Source organism: Macaca mulatta, chromosome 1 (assembly GCF_049350105.2).
Source record: "Macaca mulatta isolate MMU2019108-1 chromosome 1, T2T-MMU8v2.0, whole genome shotgun sequence".
Classification (NCBI taxonomy): domain Eukaryota; kingdom Metazoa; phylum Chordata; class Mammalia; order Primates; family Cercopithecidae; genus Macaca; species Macaca mulatta.
The window spans coordinates 62,265,979-62,285,496 of record NC_133406.1 but is presented as its reverse complement, the minus strand read 5'-3'; the positions used below and the strand labels follow the sequence as shown (position 1 = coordinate 62,285,496).

The 19,518-nt window shown below is 43.8% G+C and overlaps 1 protein-coding gene and 1 pseudogene across 19 annotated transcripts in view; one reads left to right on the top strand and one right to left on the bottom strand.

Annotated features, from left to right (window-relative positions):
- Positions 1 to 19,518, bottom strand: part of MDM4 (MDM4 regulator of p53) — a 45,934-nt gene that overhangs the window by 24,639 nt on the left and 1,777 nt on the right. For all 19 annotated transcript variants that reach the window (XR_013418114.1, XR_013418111.1, XR_013418116.1 and 16 more), the window contains exons 2-5: positions 8,655 to 8,767; positions 7,815 to 7,889; positions 2,812 to 2,945; positions 1,363 to 1,418 (exon numbers count right to left, since the gene is read on the bottom strand). Coding sequence is in view for 10 of the 19 variants with exons in the window: in XM_078004337.1 (XP_077860463.1) it covers positions 1,363 to 1,418; positions 2,812 to 2,945; positions 7,815 to 7,889; positions 8,655 to 8,732 (343 nt within the window). In the remaining 9 variants the exon portion in view is untranslated. The remainder of the gene's footprint in view (positions 1 to 1,362; positions 1,419 to 2,811; positions 2,946 to 7,814; positions 7,890 to 8,654; positions 8,768 to 19,518) is intronic.
- LOC100430862 (peflin pseudogene) lies at positions 3,925 to 4,782 on the top strand (annotated as a pseudogene).

Here is a 19,518-nt window from a genome sequence, read left to right as displayed (position 1 = left end):
TTGAGTCCAGGAGCTCGAGATCAGCCTGAGCAACACAGCAAAACCCTGTCTCTACTAAAACTACAAAAAATTAGCCAGGCGTGGTGGCACGTGCCTATAATCCCAGCTGCTCGGGAGGCTGAGGTGGGAGAACCACGTGAGCCTGAGAGGTCCAGGCTGCAGTGAGCTGAGATATTGCCACTGCACTCCAGCTTGGGCAACCAGAGACCCGTTTCAGAAGAAAAAAAGATGGTCAATCTAAAAAGATTACTAACTTGGGCTTTCTTCAAAGGGCAATGTTACCTAAAATCTAATATGAAGCTCACAAAAGGGCTTTATGTAGTAGCGGAAAGGAAAAAAGTTTCATTATTTGGAAATGGCTATAGTCTGTCCAGTTTATTTACCTATCTCTTACAGACCACCATTTTGGAGACTCCAGACTCCAGTACAGCCAGTTTCCTATACATACCTAATAGATTAAACTCTAAGAGCAGTATTTAGAAGGTCTAGAATCAAGCAAAGAGTTAGACAAATTGGCATTCAGATAAGAGATGGCTAAAGCCATTAGGTGAAAGGTTCTTGAGTGACCTGTATAACAGATGGATCAGACTGATAACACCTGAGCCCACAGATTGTTAACATGACTGACTAAAAGAGAGACAGGCAGACCTTACATGACTCTGATGTGATTAAACAGAAGTATAAAGCACCACCTATAAAGCTTTCTTGGCAAAAAATTTAAACTTGAATTTATTCAAGCATTACTAGTTTACCAAAAATAGAGGGGGGTAAAGAAACACATTAAACAAAATCACAAGGATACAATCTGCCAACTCTAGAACGTGGGAAATTCTACAGAACAAATGACCCATTTCTTCAACAAGTAAATGACATGAAAACAAAAGGAAAGTTTTATAGATTAAAGACACTTATGAGACATATCAACCAAAGGCAATGTGTGGACTTTGGATCTTAATTCAGGTAAGACAAAAATACAAGGTATTTTTGAGATAACTGGGGGAAATGATACATAAACTAGCTACGAAATAGGATTATGGAATTACATGTTAAATGTGTTTTGTGTAATAATGATATTCAATGTTTGAAAAAAAAAGTCCTTATCTGCTAGAGATTTTTAAAAGTGTGTCTAGATGAAGCAATATGACAAAATGTTAACAATACGTCTAGAAAGTGGGAATCCTTCTACTCTGATTTTTCAGTGAAAAGTTAATAACATAACATTCTGTGTGACAGGTAGTATGTATTTCTCCCAGTCATGCCAAAGATAGCATTCTATTTCCACCTTCATCTTCTTTGCTTTCCCATCATTTGCCCCCTGTATCAAAGCTGTGATACAGACTGAAGAAATATGATGTGACATACCTGTAGTAGCAGTGGCTAAAGTGACAAGATTCTTTCTTAGCATATCATAGAGAGGACTGTTAAAGAGAGAAGATAAAAAATTAACAACCCCAAATGTCACTATGAAGATATCAGTGGTTTGCTGTTAAATATTAAACGTATTTCTGATGTTATCTCTCAACTCTCTCTGTAAGGCATAGAGGCAGAATCTTTTTCCCAGAACAGTGTTTAATTATTTAAATATTAAGATGTTAATGCCCAGGCCTCCGTGTTACTCTGCCCCCATTAAAAAACTGATTAATTTACATTTTATTTCATTAGCTAACAGTAATCCAAGTGGGGAAATCTCTTTTGGAAACTATTCCTTCCTTCCAGGAGTTAAGTTTCACATTTTAATTGCAGAGTGGGGGTGGAGGGGAGTTTTTTGTTGTTGTTTTTTTTTTTGGAGATGGAGTTTTGCTCCTATTGCCCAGGCTGGAGTGCAATGGCACGATCTCGGCTCACTGCAATCTCTGCCTCCCAGATTCAAGTGATTCTCCTGCCTCAGCCTCCCTACTTGCTAGGATTACAGGAGCCCACCACCAAGCCCAGCTAATTTTTTGTATTTTTAGTAAGAGACAGGGTTTCACTATGTTGGCCAGGCTGGTCTCAAACTCCTGACCTCAGGTGATCCACCCACCTTGGCCTCCCAAAGTGCTGGAATTACAGGTGTGAGCCACCGCACCCAGCTAAGGGAAGTCTTAGTGTAAGACAGAATGAGCTCAGAAGCAACAGTCATCAAAAATACAGAGAAAGAGAGCTTCTAAATTACTAATTAGCTTTTGACTGTATAAGCTAATAACTTACACCCCATGCAGCTGGAGAAAAGTAACAGGTCAGGTTAGCCCTATTGTGATTCTGACTAGGCTCATCATCAACCCCCAACTGCCCAGCAGTTCTACATCTCTCTCATCTGCTCACTCCTCTCTCTCCAACAATTATTTCACAAAATTCTAACCTAGTAACATCAAGCTTCCTCCTACCCAGGCCTTTACACATGGTGTTCAATCAACCTCAAACTCTCTTTCAACTAATCCCCTCTGATCAACTTCCTAATTATCGTTCAGCTTTTGGCTCAAATTTCACTTGCTCAAAAGAACACTTTCTTGACCTCTAACACTCTAAATCCCACCCACTACCTGCTTCATGTATCTCTTTTCTGTAGCACTTACCATAGTGTAGGTTTACTATGAATTAGTGTGATTATTTGACTAAGATGGGCAAGAGCATCTACTGACTCACTACTCTGTATACTCCAAGAAATCAGACTGTGTGTTGCTCATTACCGTATTCTCAGTGCCTCATAGGCTACCTAACATACATAGGCCCTTATATATTTGTTGAATAAAGCAATAAATATTAATAACCCATAGAAATTAAGTGGCTAGGTAAAAGCACCCAAAAAGATACGCAAACCCTCACTCTGTTTACCTTGGGTCTTTCACGGAGAAGCTCTGACGTCCCAGAAGTTCTCCCAAAAGATCTCCACCACAATATACCATATGCTGCTCCTGCTGATCATAAAGCTGCTTCACCATTATGTACTGACCTAAATAGTGCATGACCTGCGTGGAATAAAATACCATGTTGTGATCTGTCCAGCTGCTGCCAAAAACACAAATTCATTAGAGGAGGTAAGGTAAGTTAGTTTGCTAGAGAAAGAAATAACATATTTACAAGACTGTCAATGTTTGTGTAAGGGGTCCTACAACAGGAAAGCCACTCCCAACTACTAGGTCCACCTACTCACTGTCTTTCTGACAATTAACAGACTAAGACTTTTAAGCACAGAAATGAACTGATCTGACAATGAGAAAAAACAGTGAATTTACCTAGTATCCTCTTAAAAATTTTCTCAGATGTCCGAATAAAGAAGTCTATTACTAGAAGTAATTTGCCTGGAGTATAAAAATATTTTCCCAGTCCAGGGCACATAAACAACGACTTTAGGCTTTTGATGTGTGTTCACGTAATAATTTTTTTGGCAAATGAAGCACAATGTTTAATAAGAGTCATCAGCACTGTAAGTGAACAAAACATAAAATCCAAGTGTTTATCAAATAAAAATTTAGTCAGCTGGATGAAGTGGTTCATACCTGTAATCCCAGCACTTTGGGAGGCCAAGGCGGGCAAATTGCTTGAACCCAGGAGTTTGATACCAGCCTGGGCAACATGGCAAAACAAAAAACACAAAAAACACAAAACTTAGCCAGGTGTAGTGAGGCACGCCTGTAGTCCCAGCTACTAGGAAGGCTGAGGCAGTAGGATCACTTGAACCTGGGAAGCGGAGGTTGCAGTGAGCTGAGATACCACCACTGCACTCCAGCCTGGGTGATATAGTAAGACCCTGGCTCAAAAAAAATAATTAATAAAAATCAGGAAATTCCCTTTATGAAATAGATAGAGTCAAGGTTCATAACACAAAGCTCATTGTGTAAACTCAGGCAAACTCTGCCATGCTAAATGAAGGAGATGGCATAATTCATCATAACCACTATAATGATATAAAAATCCAGACTTTACCCCTTGCCTGCGTGTGATGTTAGAATCGCCATGGCCAGCTATCTGTATGAGCAGGGCTGCCCTGGAGATGCAGGACAAGTGCCAGGAACCCCTCCGGGTAGCTACTACCCTGAACCCCTCAATAGTGGACAGCAGTATGGCAGCGTGCTACCCCCTGATGGTGGTTATGGGGGTCCTGCCCCTGGAGGGCCTTAAGGACCACCAGCTGGTAGAGGGCCCTATGCACACTTCAATCTTGGGATGTTCCCCTCTGGAACTCCAGGAGGACCATATGACGGTGCAGCTCCAGGGGCCCCTAAGGTCAGCCACCTCCAAATTCCTACAGTGCCCAGCAGCCCAGGCCTTATGGACAGGGTGGCTCCCCTCCCAATATGGATGAGGCCTACTCCTGGTTCCAGTCGATGGACTCTGATCACAGTGGCTTTATCTCCATGAAGGAGGTGAAGCAGGCTCTGATCAACTGCAACTGATCCTTGTTCAATGATGAGATCTGCCTCATGATGATAAACATGCTTGACAAGACCTAATCAGGTCACATCAATGTCTACGGCTTCTCAGCCCCATGGAAATTCATCCAGCAGTGGAAGCAGCTCTTCCAGCAGTTATGACAGGGACCACTCAGGCTTCATTAGCTACACAGAGCTGCAGCAAGCTCTGTCCCATATGTGCTACAACCTGAGCTCGCAGTTCACCCAGCTACTGGTCTCCGGCTACTGCCCACACTCTGCCAATCCTGTCAGGCAGCTTTATCGCTTCATCCAGGTGTGCACCCAGCTGCAGGTGCTGACAGAGGCCTTCCGGGAGGACACAGCTGTACGAGGCAACATTTGGCTCAGCTTCGAGGACGTTGTCACCATGACAGCTTCTCGGACGCTATGACTCAACCCATCTGTGGAGAATGGAGTACACCAGGGACCTTTCCTGGCTTCCTAGAGTGAGAGAAGTACATGGACCTCTCTCTCCTTTCCCTGTCCCTCTTAGAAGAACATCTCCCTTGCTTGATGCAACACTGTTCCAAAAGAGGATTGAGAGTCCTTTATCATAGCCACCAAAGAGTGAGGACCAGGGCTGAGGTCACACAGGTAGGGGCCTGATGGAGGAGAGGATGAAAGCTGAATGTCCTGATGGCCATGAGCAGTTGAGAGGCACAGCCTGGCACCAGGAGCAGGAGATTCTGGTCCTTGTAATGGAGTTAGTGTCCAGTCAGCTGAGCTCCACCTTGATGCCAGTGGTGAGTGTTCATCGGCCTGTTACCATTAGCACCTGTGTTCCCTCACCAGGCCATCCTGTCACATGAACCCATTTTCTCCAAAGTGGAATCTGACCAAGCATGAGAGAGATCTGCCCATGGGACCAGTGGCTTGGATTCCACCACACCCATAAATCCTTGGGTGTTAACTTCTAGCTGCCTGGGGCTGGCCCTGCTCAGACAAATCTGCTCCCTAAGCCTCTCTGGCCAGGCGGCCAGGTTGCTGCCTCCACAGCTGGGACCCCTCACTTGCCTGCCATGCTCTGCTCGGCTTCGATCTCCAGGGGACAGTGGTCACTTCTCCCTGCCAAAACTTTTTTTAATTTGCATTTTTTTCATTTTGGGCCAAAAGTTCAGTGAAATTGTAAGCTTCAATAAAAGCATAAAACTAAAAAAAAAAAAAAAATCCAGACTTTAATAAGTTTGGGGAAAAAAAGGTTTTATGTGTCAAAATTTTCAGAGATATACTCCAAAACGATAAGCTTAATTTAAAATCGTAAAAGTAATATAGGTATTCTAAAAAATCAGATATGCCTCCAGATTTGTTGCCTTGAGAAGTGTATGGTTTTGGAGTCTGGCAGTGTTGATAGGTGTGAAGGTTTTAAGTTTAAAAAAAAAAAAAAAGCTTGATAATTTTGTTTCTTCTCTTTAGGAAGGGTTAGATATCTACCCCACCAAATGAAAGCAGTTCCAATAGATTAACATCTTAATACTGAGTCTTTTCCACTTAAAGAATACAATTTGTTTTTTAAAAAACTTCAGAAGCTAAATAAGTTATCTAAACGCGTAAGTGTTTAAAATAACTCACAGTGAGGCCGGGCGCGGTGGCTCAAGCCTGTAATCCCAGCACTTTGGGAGGCCGAGGCGGGTGGATCACGAGGTCAGGAGATCGAGACCATCCTGGCTAACATGGTGAAACCCCGTCTCTACTAAAAATACAAAAAACTAGCCGGGCGTGGTGGCGGGCGCCTGTAGTCCCAGCTACTCGGAGGCTGAGGCAGGAGAATGGCGTGAACCCGGGAGGCGGAGCTTGCAGTGAGCCGAGATCGCGCCACTGCACTCCAGCCTGGGTGACACAGCGCGAGACTCCGTCTCAAAAAAAATAAATAAATAAATAACTCACAGTGCTCAGAAGAGTGTCTGACACTTTTTTTTTTTTTGAGACAGCGTTTCGCTCCTGTTGTCCACGATGGAATTGAATGGCGCAATCTCGGCACACCACAACCTCCGCCTCCCAGGTTCGAGCAATTCTCCTGCTTCAGCCTCCCGAGTAGCTGGGATTACAACCATGCCCGGCTACTTTTGTATTTTTAGTAGAGACAGGGTTTCTCCATGTTGGTCAGCTGGTCTCGAACTCCTAACCTCAGGTGATCCGCCCACCTTGGCCTTGCAAAGTGCTGGGATTACAGGTGTGAGCCACCACATCTGATACATTTATAATGAAAACGACTTCATTTAATTCCTGCCTCAAAATATAGCCTGTAAATCAGACAGTGTCTTTTTTTTTTTTTTTTTTTTTTTTTGAGACAGAGTCTCTCATTCTATCAACCAAGCTGGAGTGCATCTCATTGCAACCTTCACCTTCCGGGTTCAAGCGATCCTCCCTCCTCAGTCTCCCAAGTAGCTGCTGGGACTAAACAAGCAGACCACCAAGCCCACCCAATTTTTTTTTTTTAGAGACGGGGTTTCATCATGTTGCCCAGGCTGGTCTCAAAATCCTGGGTTCACACAATCCATCCACCTCAGCCTCCCAAAATACTGGGATTACAGGCGTAAGCCATGGTGCCAGGCCCGGTGTCTTTTTAATCTTTACTTGCTCTACATTTTAATTCTACGATCAATGAATTAATGGTTCATCTTATGTTTATCTTATAACACACTTCAAAAGAAAGGAAATATGATGTTCAACTTAACAGTCTTGGCCGGGCGCGGTGGCTCACGCCTGTAATCCCAGCACTTTGGGAGGCCGAGGCGGGCGGATCACAAGGTCAGGAGATCGAGACCACGGTGAAACCCCGTCTCTACTAAAAATACAAAAAAATTAGCCGGGCGCGGTGGCGGGCGCCTGTAGTCCCAGCTACTCAGGAGGCTGAGGCAGGAGAATGGCATAAACCCAGGAGGCGGAGCTTGCAGTGAGCCGAGATCGCGCCACTGCACTCCAGCCTGGGCGACAGAGCGAGACTCTGTCTCAAAAAAAAAAAAAAAAAAAAACAGTCTTTAAAACAGAGTAAAAGTTGCCCCTCTGATACCTCAGGAGAAGAACTTCCTTTCTTAGGCCTGATTTCAAAACTACATATTCACTGGCTGCTATTTCTCAAATGTTCTTAAAATGGAGAATCTGGCTGGGTGAGGTGGCTCATGCTTGTAATCCCAGCACTTTGGGAGGCTGAGGCGGGTAGATCACGAGGTCAGGAGATCGAGACCATCCTGGCTAACATGGTGAAACCCAGTCTCGACTAAAAATACAAAAAATTAGCCGGGCGTGGTGGCGGGCGCCTGTAATCCCAGTACTCAGGAGGCTGAGGAAGGAGAACGGCGTGAACCCAGGAGGCGGAGCTTGCAGTGAGCCGAGATCGCACCACTGCACTCCAGCCTGGGCACAGAGCGAGACTCCCATCTCAAAAAAAAAAAAAAAAAAAAAAAGATAAATTTGATGGCTTACCTCTTTAACAGTGAACATTTCACCTTGCGCACCTGCTGCATGCAAAATCTTCAAAAGTGGCAGTTTTGGTCGTACCTGATATAAACATAAAATAAATGTGCTATTTACATTTCAAGTAGGTTTCTGAAACTATGGAACAAGAGAACCTCTTTAAATAGCTCCCCCCGCTTTTGTTTTTTGAGGCAAGGTCTTGCTCTGTTGCCTTGGCTGGAGTACAGTGGTATGATCACAGGTCACTGCAGCCTCAACCTCCCAGACTCAACTGATCCTCCCACTTCAGCCTCCAGAGTAGCTGGGACTACAGGTACACGCCACCACACCCGGGTAATTTTTGTTTTTTTTGGTAGAGAGGTGGTTTCACCATGTTTCCCTGGCTGGTCTCAAACCCCTGGGCTCAAGAGACCTGCCTACCTCCGCCTCCCAAAGTGCTGGGATTATAGGCATGAGCCACCTCACCCAGCACAACCCCCACCTCCCCTACTTTTTTAAAAAAAGAGACAAGGTCTCACTCTCTTGCCCAGCCTGGGTGCAGTGGTTGTGATCATAATTCACTGCAGCTTCAAACTCCTGGGCTCAAGTGATCATCCCGTCTCAGCCTCCCAAGTAGCTAGAACTAAAGGCACACCCCACTGCACCTAGCTAATTTTTTCTTTTAGAAATGTTTTGTAGAGACACAGGTCTCATTATGTTGCCAAGGCTGGTCTCAAACACCTGGCTTCAAGTGAGCTTTCTGCCTCGACTTCTCAAAGTGCTGGGATTACAGTCATGAGACAGTTAAACTTAAAAAAAAAAAAACAAAAAACAAAAAAAACAAAACTAGGAATACCCAAAATGATTTACCTGATTGATTTGTCCAGGAGAGATCCTGCAAGCACTGTCAGATGTTGAACACTGGGCAGAGGTGGAAAATGATGTCATTTTGGCAGGGAAGAAACTGCAGTCTGTTGGTAAAACTAAATAGAAAAAAAAAAATTTATAAAATCTATTCTAATGTAGAAAATTCCCTATTTAGCATTCACACAAGGCAACCAGGAGAAATAAAAGCCACATATGACACATATAATGGAGCACCCTACACAAATGCTGTATACCCTCACTGAGGTTCTGCCTATCTTCTGACCACTTTCTAGTTCAGATTTAATTAAGAGTAAGAATTGTCCAAGCTTCTCTCAGGTAAAGCCTGAAACAGAAACAGTTACAGGCATGCTCCAACCTCCAACTGATGTTAATGAGTAAACTGTTTTATTTGAAAGTCAAATCATTTATCTCCCCAATGGTTATCAGGTAGAGCACTCTCTAGATGCAGGACTGGGGATTTACCAAGGTAAGTCACAGGTTTTAAGATTCCAACAGGACTTCTAGGAAAACCTCTACAACATGTTGGAACATGTCTTGACAAAGGATCACAGAAAACTAAGAGTCAACACTTTAAGTACCAGTTAAAACAGCTTTTAAAAGTACCAACCCCAGAAAAAAACATAGCAATTACAAACCTACAAAACAGGTTAAACCAAGATGGACATACATCATCAAAGAAAAGATGTAGCATGAACTGAAATACAGAGTAAAGTTCAATGAAAATCTTTCACCTACCTTTTATCCTTAAAAAAACAAAAGCTACAGAGAAGGAAGATAGATTTTTTATTTTATTTATTTATTTAGAGACAGAGTCTCACTGTCCCCCAGGCTGAAGCGCAATGGTGCAATCTCGGCTCACTGCAACCTCTGCTTCTTGGGTTCAAGCGATTCTCCTGCCTCAGCCTCCTGAGTAGCTGGGATTACAGGCACACGCCACCACGCCCAGCTCATTACTGTATTTTTTTTTTTTTTTGAGACGTAGTCTCGCTCTCTCAGGCTGGAAAGCAGTGGCACGATCTCCGCTCACTGCAAGCTCTGTTGCCTCCCGGGTTCACGCCGTTCTCCTGCCTCAGCCTCCTGAGAAGCGGGGACTACAGGCGCCCACCACCACGTCTGGCTAATTTTTTTGTATTTTTAGTAGAGACGGGGTTTCACCGTGTTCACCAGGATGGTCTCAATCTCCTGACCTTGTGATCTGCCCGCCTCAGCCTCCCAAAGTGCTGGGATTACAGGCGTGAGCCACCGCAACCGGCCTCATTACTGTATTTTTAGTAGAGACAGGGTTTCACCCTGTTGATCAGGCTGGTCTCGAACTCCTGACCTCGTGATCTGCCCACCTCGGCCTCCCAAAGTGCTAGGAACAGGCGTGAGCCACCATGCCCAGCCAGAAAATAGATTTCTAAATAAACTTGTTTTCCTTCATTTACACCTTTTTCTAACAAAAGGCAACAATTATTAAAATTGATGATTAACAAGCCACATCAGGGAAGGGGTAAATGGAGCCTAGAAAGACAATCAATAGGCCAGGTGCAGTGGCTCACACCTGTATTCCTAACACTTTGGGAGGCTAAGATGGGCAGATCACCTGAGGTCAGGAATTCGAGATGTAGCATATAATAAATTCCTTTTCAAAGGTTTTAGCCTGTAAATTGTTAAGTACAATGAGTTCTGAGATCCTCTCCAAAAAACCAATGTATCACTATGTTCAGCTCCCCTGTTCTTTGTTCTTCATTTAAAACTTTAAAAGTTTAACTTCCTCGTTCTCTTTGTCTCCTTGCCCCTAGTTTCAGTAAACAACCCCCTCCCAGCTTCTATCACCTGCTTCGTCCTGAGTCACTCCTGGTCACCACCCTTGACCTGAGTCATCCTGAGTCACCTGTTCTGTAATCATCCTTCCCGCCAAACTACTGACCCAGCCACTCCAGCTCGTACCCCTGCTCTCTTTAAAATAGGCCATCAGTATTAGCTTAGACTGTGCAGTCCAACCGTAGCCAACAGGGGAACGACACAGCAGTAGAGGCTACCTGTGTCAGGGATAAGAACCCCTTCCCCTCCCTTGTTCAGGTGTGCTCTCACCACTGCTTCACCCATGAGATGCACCCTTCTATAGAGGTAAAATTGCCTTGCTGAGAAAATTAAATTTATGTTTGAGTGATATTTCATTTGCAGCATCGAAAATTTATTTATAACAGAGGCCAGACTGGGCAACAGGGCGAAACCCTGTCTCTACTAAAAATACAACAACTAGTTGGGCATGGCACTTGCCTGCAATCCCAACTACTAAGGAGGCTGAGGCATGAGAATCGCTTGAACCCGCAAGGTGGAGGTTGCAGTGAGCCAAGACTGCGTCACTGCACTCCAGCCTGGGCGACAGGGCGAGACCATATCTTGGGGAAAAAAAAAAAAAATTTTTGGCCACGCCCAGCCAAAAAAAATTTTTTTAAGCCTATCAGCCAGGCACGCTGGCTCATGCCTGTAATCCCAGCACTTTGGGAGACTGAGGAAGGTGGATCACCTGAGGTCAGGAGTTCAAGACCAGCCTGGCCAACATGGAGATGTAGCCCATCTCTACTAAAGCTACAAAAATTAGCCGGGCATGGTGGCACATGCCTGTAATCCCAGCTACTTGGGAGGTTGCTGAGGCAGGATAATCGCTTGAACCTGGGAGGTGGAGGTTGCCATGAGCTGAGATCGCGCCATTGCACTTCAGCCTGGGTGACAAGAGTGAAACTCCATCTCAAAAAAAAAAAAAGGACAATCAATAAATACACTGGCTGAAGATAACAAGATCCCTCATGCTTCTGAAAAGGTTTATAGCTGTAACAAAGTATAAATTCCTCCCTCTCCCATTACCTTACTCTGCTATAAAATAAGAAGTTAAATAGGAAACAAGCACAATTTAAAATTTAGAAGTGGGCCAGGCATGGTGGCTCACACCTGTAATCCCAGCACTTTGGGATTGTACTCCCCAGCTGAGGCAGGCGGATCATGAGGTCAAGAGATCAAGACCATTCTGGCCAAAATGGTGAAACCCCGTCTCTACTAAAAATACAAAAATTAGCCAGGTGTGGTGGCACATGCTTGTAGTCCCAGCTACTCAGGAGGTTGAGACAGGAGAATCGCTTGAACTTGGGAGGCAGAGGTTGCAGTAAGCCGAGATCGCGCCACTGCACTACCAGCCTGGTGACAGAGCAAGATTCTGTCTCAAAAAAAAAAAAAAAATTTGAAAGCTGGCTTTTAATGGGTGGCTGTTGATCTCATCACCTACTTCCTCATTCATTTTTTTTGTGTGTGAGATAGGGTCTCACTGTGTCACCCAGGCAGGAATGCAGTGGCACAATCACAGCTCACTGCAGCCTTTCAACCTCCTGGGCTCAAGCAATACTCCCACTTCAGCCTCCCAAGTAGTTGGGACTACAGGTGCATGCCACCATGCCTAGCTAATTTATTTTTTGTAGAGACGGGGTCTTGCTATGTTGCCCAGGCTGGTCTCAAATTCCTGGGCTCAAGTGATCCTCCTGCTTCAGCCTCCCAAAGTGCTGTAAACCCTGGGATTCCAGGCATGGGCCACCACTCCCAGCCTGCCCTCTAGTTCTTATCCTTCTTTTTGTCTCTGCTCAAGTGACAGTCTGTCAACAAGGCATCATATGAACACCCATTTTTTAAACTACAACTCCCAACCGCTTGTATTCCCTATCTGCTTCCCTGCTTTATTTTTCCCTACCAACCTTTTTACCAACCAAAACACCATATATTTTAATTATTTATTATGTAAAACATAAACTACAAGTGAACAGAAATTTGTAACTGTTAATTCATATGTTCCCAGTGTCTAAATCTGACAACTACATACATGGTAGAGCAACATGGCAGATAAACATTAATTATAATGTGCAGATGGTTTCCAAAAATGGCTCCCAATGAACCACGTTCCCTAACTGGCCCTATGACTTAATAAACAGAATGCAGCAGGTGATAATGTGACAATTCCAGGCCTGGCAGGCTTATGGCTTTGTAATTTTGGAGGTGCTTGAAATCTGGCTACTCTACTAGAGACTACACAAAAAGGCTAAAAGGAGAGGGAGATGCAGTTGCCCAGCTGAGCCCAGACTTTTAGCCATACCTCCAAAGCACCACACATCTTCCAGCCCCAGTTGCCACCTGACTACAACAAAGCACTTACTCAACGGTCTTGAGGTGTCCTTAAAAAAAAAAAAAGAAAACACAACAAAGCACCACACACGTTCCAGCCTCAGCTGTCACCTGACTTACAGTTGCATGACAAACCACAAGACCACCAGAACTATCCAACTCAGCCCATCACCCCACTGAATGAAAAATAAATAAAATGACTGTTTCGACTCACTAAGTTTTGGGGTGGTTTATTCCACAGCATTAGATAATTGAAACAAATGGTAAAGACTCATCAAGGCTACTATGTACCAGGCACACATATAAACCCATTTAATGCCAAAATAGCCCTATTATGTAGATATTATCCTTATTTTACAGATCAGGAAAGAGAAACAGAAGTTATTTGTCCGAGATCACCCAATGAGTAAGTTGTTGGAGTCAAGATTTCAAACTCAGACAAGCACTAACATCCCCATTTAGCAGCATTTTTCCACATTAGATCTCAAGTATACAGAATTAATCATAATTCTTTTATTCAAGACATACTCTGATTATTCATCCACACATGGCCCATTTTACTTATTTTTACCTTTTTATTTTCATAATTTTTTTGAGATAGGGTATTGTTCTGTCACCCAGGCTGGAGTGCAGTGGCACAAACATAGCTCACTGCCACCTCGACCTCCTGGGCTCAAGCAATCCTCCCACCTCAGTCTCCTGATTATCTGGGACTACAGGCATGCGCCACCATACCTGGCTAATTTTTTTTTAATTTTTTTGTAGAGACAGAGTTTTGCTATATTGCCCAGGCTAGTCTCAAGTGATTCTCTCAACGAAAGTGTTGGGATTACAGGCATGAGCCACCAACCCTGGCCTGGATTATTTTGAATAACGCAATAATCATCCACAAACTACGACTCTGACGACAACCTACATTTAACCATAATATCCCCCATCCCATTTTTCTGCCTTCCTGCAATAATCATCCTGAATCCTATTGTTTTCATTTCCCTTGCTTTCCTTTTTATAAATTTTACTGCATCAAAATGGATTTCTAAAAAGTATTTTTGGAGGCCGGGCGCGGTGGCTCAAGCCTGTAATCCCAGTACTTTGGGAGGCCGAGGCGGGTGGATCACGAAGTCAGGAGATCGAGACCATCCTGGCTAACATGGTGAAACCCCGTCTCTACTAAAAATACAAAAAAAAAACTAGCCGGGCGTGGTGGCGGGCGCCTGTAGTCCCAGCTACTCGGAGGCTGAGGCAGGAGAATGGCGTAAACCCAGGAGGCGGAGCTTGCAGTGAGCCGAGATCGGGCCACTGCACTCCAGCCTAGGTGACACAGCGAGACTCCGTCTCAAAAAAAAAAAAAAAAAAAAGTATTTTTAGTTTACTCTATTTAAAAAAAAAAAAAAAAGCAGGGATGTTGTATGTAATTTGGGAAATTTTGTTCCACTAACACAGATTAATTCCTACTGTCATGTCAAAATTCATTTTTTATAGATTTTTGTTATTGTGGTAAACTACACATACTAAAATTTACCATTTTAACCTTTTTTTTTTTTTTTTTTTTTAATGATAGGGTCTCACTCTGTTACCCAGGCTCACTGTAACCTCGAACTCCTAGGCTCAACTCCTCAACTCCTGCCTCAGCCTCCCAAGTGGCTAGGACTATAGGTGGGCACCAGCTCACTTCAGTTACTTTTTTTTGTTTTGTTTTGTGTGTCTAGACAGGGTCTCACTGTATCGCTCAGGCTGCTCTCAAACTACTGGCCTCAAACAATCTCCCGCCTCGGCCTCCCAAAGCCCTGGGAATACAGGCATGAGCCACTGTACCCAAATCATTCTATCCATTTATAAGTGTTCAATTAAGTGACACTAAGTATATTCCTAATGTTGCACAACCATCACGACTACCCGTCTCCAGAACTCCCTCATATCCCAAACTGAAACTCTGTACTCATTAAATAGTTCCCCCATTAGCTCCCTCTCTAGCACCTGGTAACCACCATTCTACTTTGTCTCTATGAATTTGCCTATTCTAGGTACCTGATACAGGTAAAATTATACAATATTTGTCCTTTTTATGTCTGGCTTATTTCACTATGTTTTCAAGATTCATCCTTGTAACACATTTTCGTTCATTTTTCATTTATTTTGACTTTTGTACAATATCCTTGCATGTGATATACATTTGAGTTGTTTTTAGGCTTTTACTGTTATGAACAGTGCTACGGGCTGAATATCCCTACTGGAAATGTTTGGGACCAGAAGTGTTTCCAGTTCTGGATTTTTTCAGATTCTGAAGTATTTGCATTATACTTACTGGCTGAGTATCTCTAATCCAAAAGTCCAAAACCCAAAATCCAAAACGCTCCAATGAGCATTTCCTTTGAACATCATGTCAGAGTTCAAACGAAGTTTCAGATTTTGGAGGACTTCAGATTTTCAAATTTAGGATGCTCAGTCTTATTAACGTTCTTGTACATGGCTTAAGCAATCTTTTACTCCCTTTTGTGGTTTGAATATTCCCACTGTGGCAGTATTGAGAGGTATGGCCTGTAAGAGGTAGCTAGACTTTGGGGTTTTTAATCTGATTTGTCAATTTTTACCTTTAACTGGTAAGTTTAGTTCACTTAGTGTAACTGATATATATGGATGTTTCCATCATCTTATAATTTAACATTTTATTTTATTCTATGTTTCTTTTTGATATGTCACTACCTTTTTAAAAACCTGTATGTCTCCCTGCTAATAAGAATTGTAGACTGGGTGTGGTGACTCATGCTTGTAATTCCAGCACTTTGGGAAGCCGAGGCAGGCGGATCACTTGAGTCCAGCAGTTCAAGACCAGCCTGGACAACATGGCCAAACTTCACCTCTACAGAAAAATATAAAAATTAGCCCCGCATGGTGGAGCACACCTGTGGTCCCAGCTACTCAGGAGGCTGAGATGGGAGGATCACTTGAGCCTGGGGAGCTGAGGCCGCAGTGAGTCGTGATCACGTCACTGCACTACAGCCTAGGTGACAGACAAGACCCTGTCAAAAAAAAAAAAAAAAAAAGAAAGAAAGAAAAGGCTGGGCATGGTGGCTCATGCCTGTATTCCCAGCACTTTGGGAGGCCAAGGTGGGCGGATCACAAGGTCAGGAGTTCAAGACCAGCCTGGTCAGCATGGTGAAACCCTGTCTCTACTAAAAAAAAAAAAAAACAAAAAATTAGCTGGTCATGATGGTGTGCGCCTGTAATCCCAGCCACTTGGGAGACTGAGGCAGGAGAATTGCTTGAACCTGGAGGGTGCAGTGAGCCAAGATCACATCACTGCACACCAGCCTGGGCGACAGAGTGAGACTCCGTCTCAAAAGAAAAAAAGAATTTTAGCATAATATAATACGGACTTTAAATTCTGAGGTAGATATATTTTTTGTCCTTTTTTTTTTTCTGCCTTAGACTTTAAGACAATAAACAAGACCAAGGAATCAGATAATCTTTACTTCATATATTTATTGTAACAGTTCTCAGGTTTGAGTATCTCACTACCTCATCCAGCACTGTTTTCAATGCAGGTCTTTTGTGTACAAAGTTCCAAGACCTCATATACCTAAGAATATTTTTTATCATTCCCTCCTATTTAAATTTACGTGGTTGACTATAAAATTCTAGTTTGCCCTTTAATATTGTGAAAACACTTGTCTTCTTGCATTCAGTGATGTTATTGAAAACCCTGAAGTCAATTCAGTTTTGCTCCTTTGTATATGATCTTTTCTGAGGCCCCTACAAATTGTATTTTGCTTTGATATTCTTTTTTTTTTTTTTTTTTTTTTTTTTTGAGACGGAGTCTCGCTGTGTCTCCCAGGCTGGAGTGCAGTGGCGTGATCTCGGCTCACTGCAAGCTCCGTCTCCCGGGTTCATGCCATTCTCCCGCCTCAGCCTCCCGAGTAGCTGAGACTACAGGCGCCCGCCACCACGCCCGGCTAGTTTTTTGTATTTTTAGTAGAGATGGGGTTTCACCGTGTTAGCCAGGATAGTCTCGATCTCCTGACCTCGTGATCCACCCGCCTCGGCCTCCCAAAGTGCTGGGATTACAGGCTTGAGCCACCGCGCCCGGCCTGCTTTGATATTCTTAAATTTGACTATAATGTGTCTAAGACTGAGTTTCCTTATCTCTCATCCTTAGCACTGTAAGAGATCTTTGAATCTGAGGTATTTCATCATTTTTTTTTATTATAAAGGAGTTACTCCATTATTTCTTAAAACACTTCCTCTTTATTTTTATTTCTCAAAGACTTATATTATTCAGATGTCAGTGCCTCTATACCTACTCTTCTTATCTCTTAGTTTTTCATTTATATTTTCTCTTTCTTTGTTCTAGGAGATTTTCTCCTTCTAGAATTCTAACTCATTCCTCAGTTGTATCCATTCTGTTATTTATTCCATCTGTGATTCCATAACATTAGAGATGGAATAAATAACAGAATGGATACAGATGTTTTGAGACAGGGTCTCACTCTGTCACCCAGGTTGGACTGCAGTGCCATGATCATGGCTTACTGCAACCTCAACTTCCCCAGCTCAAGCAAGTCTCCCACTTTAGCCTCTGGACTAGCTGAGACTACGGGCAAGTACCACCTAACCCGACTAGTTTTTTTTTTTTTAATGTTCCCCAAACTGGTCTCAAATTCTGAGCTAAAGCAATCCTTCTCAGCCTCCCAAAGTGCTGGGATTACAGGCATGAGCCACCATGCCAGGCCAATGTTCTTTATTTCAACCACCATATTTTTTTCTTTTATATATATACATATATATATATATATATATATATTTTTTTTTTTTTTTTTTTTTTTGAGACGGAGTTTCGCTCGTTGCCCAGGTTGGAGTGCAATGGCGCACAATCCTGGCCCACCGCAACCTCCGCCTCTTGGGTTCAAACGATTCTCCTGCCTCAGTCTCCCGAGTAGCTGGGATTACAGGCATGTGCCATCATGCCCAGCTAACTTTATATTTTTAGTAGAGATGGGGTTTCTCTATGTTGGTCAGGCTGGTCTCGAGCTCCCGACTTCAGGCGATCCGCTCACCTTGGCCCAGCCTGCCAAAAGCATTTTAAAAAGAAAAAAAATACTATAGTGTCAGGCCCTGCTCAAATGCTTGCTACTGCTGTAAAGATAAACACGTGGTCTAGCCCCTCAGCACATTTCCAGTCTTACCTTGTACTGTTTGGTCATAGCTTGAGCCTCAGCCACACTGATCTTTTAATTTCTCAAACGGCCTTTGCACAAATTGCTCCTTCATTTGGAGCACTGAGTTCTGTACAAAACTGATTCATCTTTTTTTTTTTTTTTGAGACGGAGCCTCCCTCTGTGGCCCAGGCTGGAGCACAGTGGCGTGATCTCGGCTCACTGCAAGCTCCACCTCCCGGGTTCCCGCCATTCTCCTGCCTCAGCCTCCCAAGTATCTGGGACTACAGGCGCCCGCCACCACGCCTGGCTAATTTTTTGTATTTTTTTTAGTAGAGATGGGGTTTCACCGTGTTAGCCAGGTTGGTCTCGATCTCCTGACCTCGTGATCTGCCCGCCTCGGCCTCCCAAAGTGCTGGGATTATAGGCTTGAGCCACCACGCCTGGCCAAAACTGATTCCTCTTAAACCTTCAAGTCTCAGGTTAAATGTCACCTCTTCAACAGTCATCAAGATATTCCAGGCCGGGAGCAGTGGCTCACACCTGTAATCCCAGCACTTTAGGAGGCCAAGGCGGGCAGATTGAGGCCAAGAGTTCAAGACCACCCTGGCCAACATAGTGAAAACCCATCTCTACTGAAAATACAAAAATTAACTGGGCGTGGTGGCACACGCCTGTAATCCAGCTACTTGCGTGGCTGAGGCAGAAGAATCGCTTGAACCCAGGAGACGGAGGTTGCAGTGAGCCAAGATCATACCATTTCACTCCAGTGGCAGGGGCAGAGGATGCTAAAACCATTTGAGTGAAAAGTTGGGGTGGAAAGAAAACATGTGGAGTAGGCTGACCATTCCACCATCCCCAACCTTATCACTAAAAGAGGGTCATTCACACACCATATACTATCTGATTTTGAAGCAACAAGAAACCAGCATACCACCTATTAAGTATTCCTGACCAAAAGATAAATAATTCAAATTGAGATCTACCTACTAACTGCAAGTTACTAGGCAAAATGGAGAGCAAGCAGTTAATCAGTCAAATCCAGAATGTAGGAGTTCTACAGGACCTGGGAAGGCAGGAAAGATTAAAGTGAGGGGATTGTTACAGAACCTTAAAAAACCAACTGCGGCTGGCAGGTAGTGCCTGTAGTCCCAATTATTCCGGAAGGCTGAGGCAGGAGGATCCCTAGAGTCCAGGAGTTTCAGGCTGTAGTGTGCGATGTCCAAACCTGTGAATAGCCACTGCACTCCCGCCTGATCACACAGTGAGACTTCATCTCTTTTTTTTTTTTCAGACAGGCTCTCACGCTGTCGCCTAAGCTAAAGTGCAGTGGCTCCATCCCCGCTTGCTGCAGCTTTCACCTCCTGGGCTCAAGAGATCCTCCCACCTCAGTCTCTCGGGTAGCTGGGACTAGAAGCTCGCTCTATGACTCCCCACTGATTTTTTGATTTTTTTTTTTTGCAGAGAAGGGGCTCAGTTTGTTGCCTAGGCTGGTCTCGAACTCCTAGACTCAAGCAATCCTGCCCCCTTGGCCTCCCAAA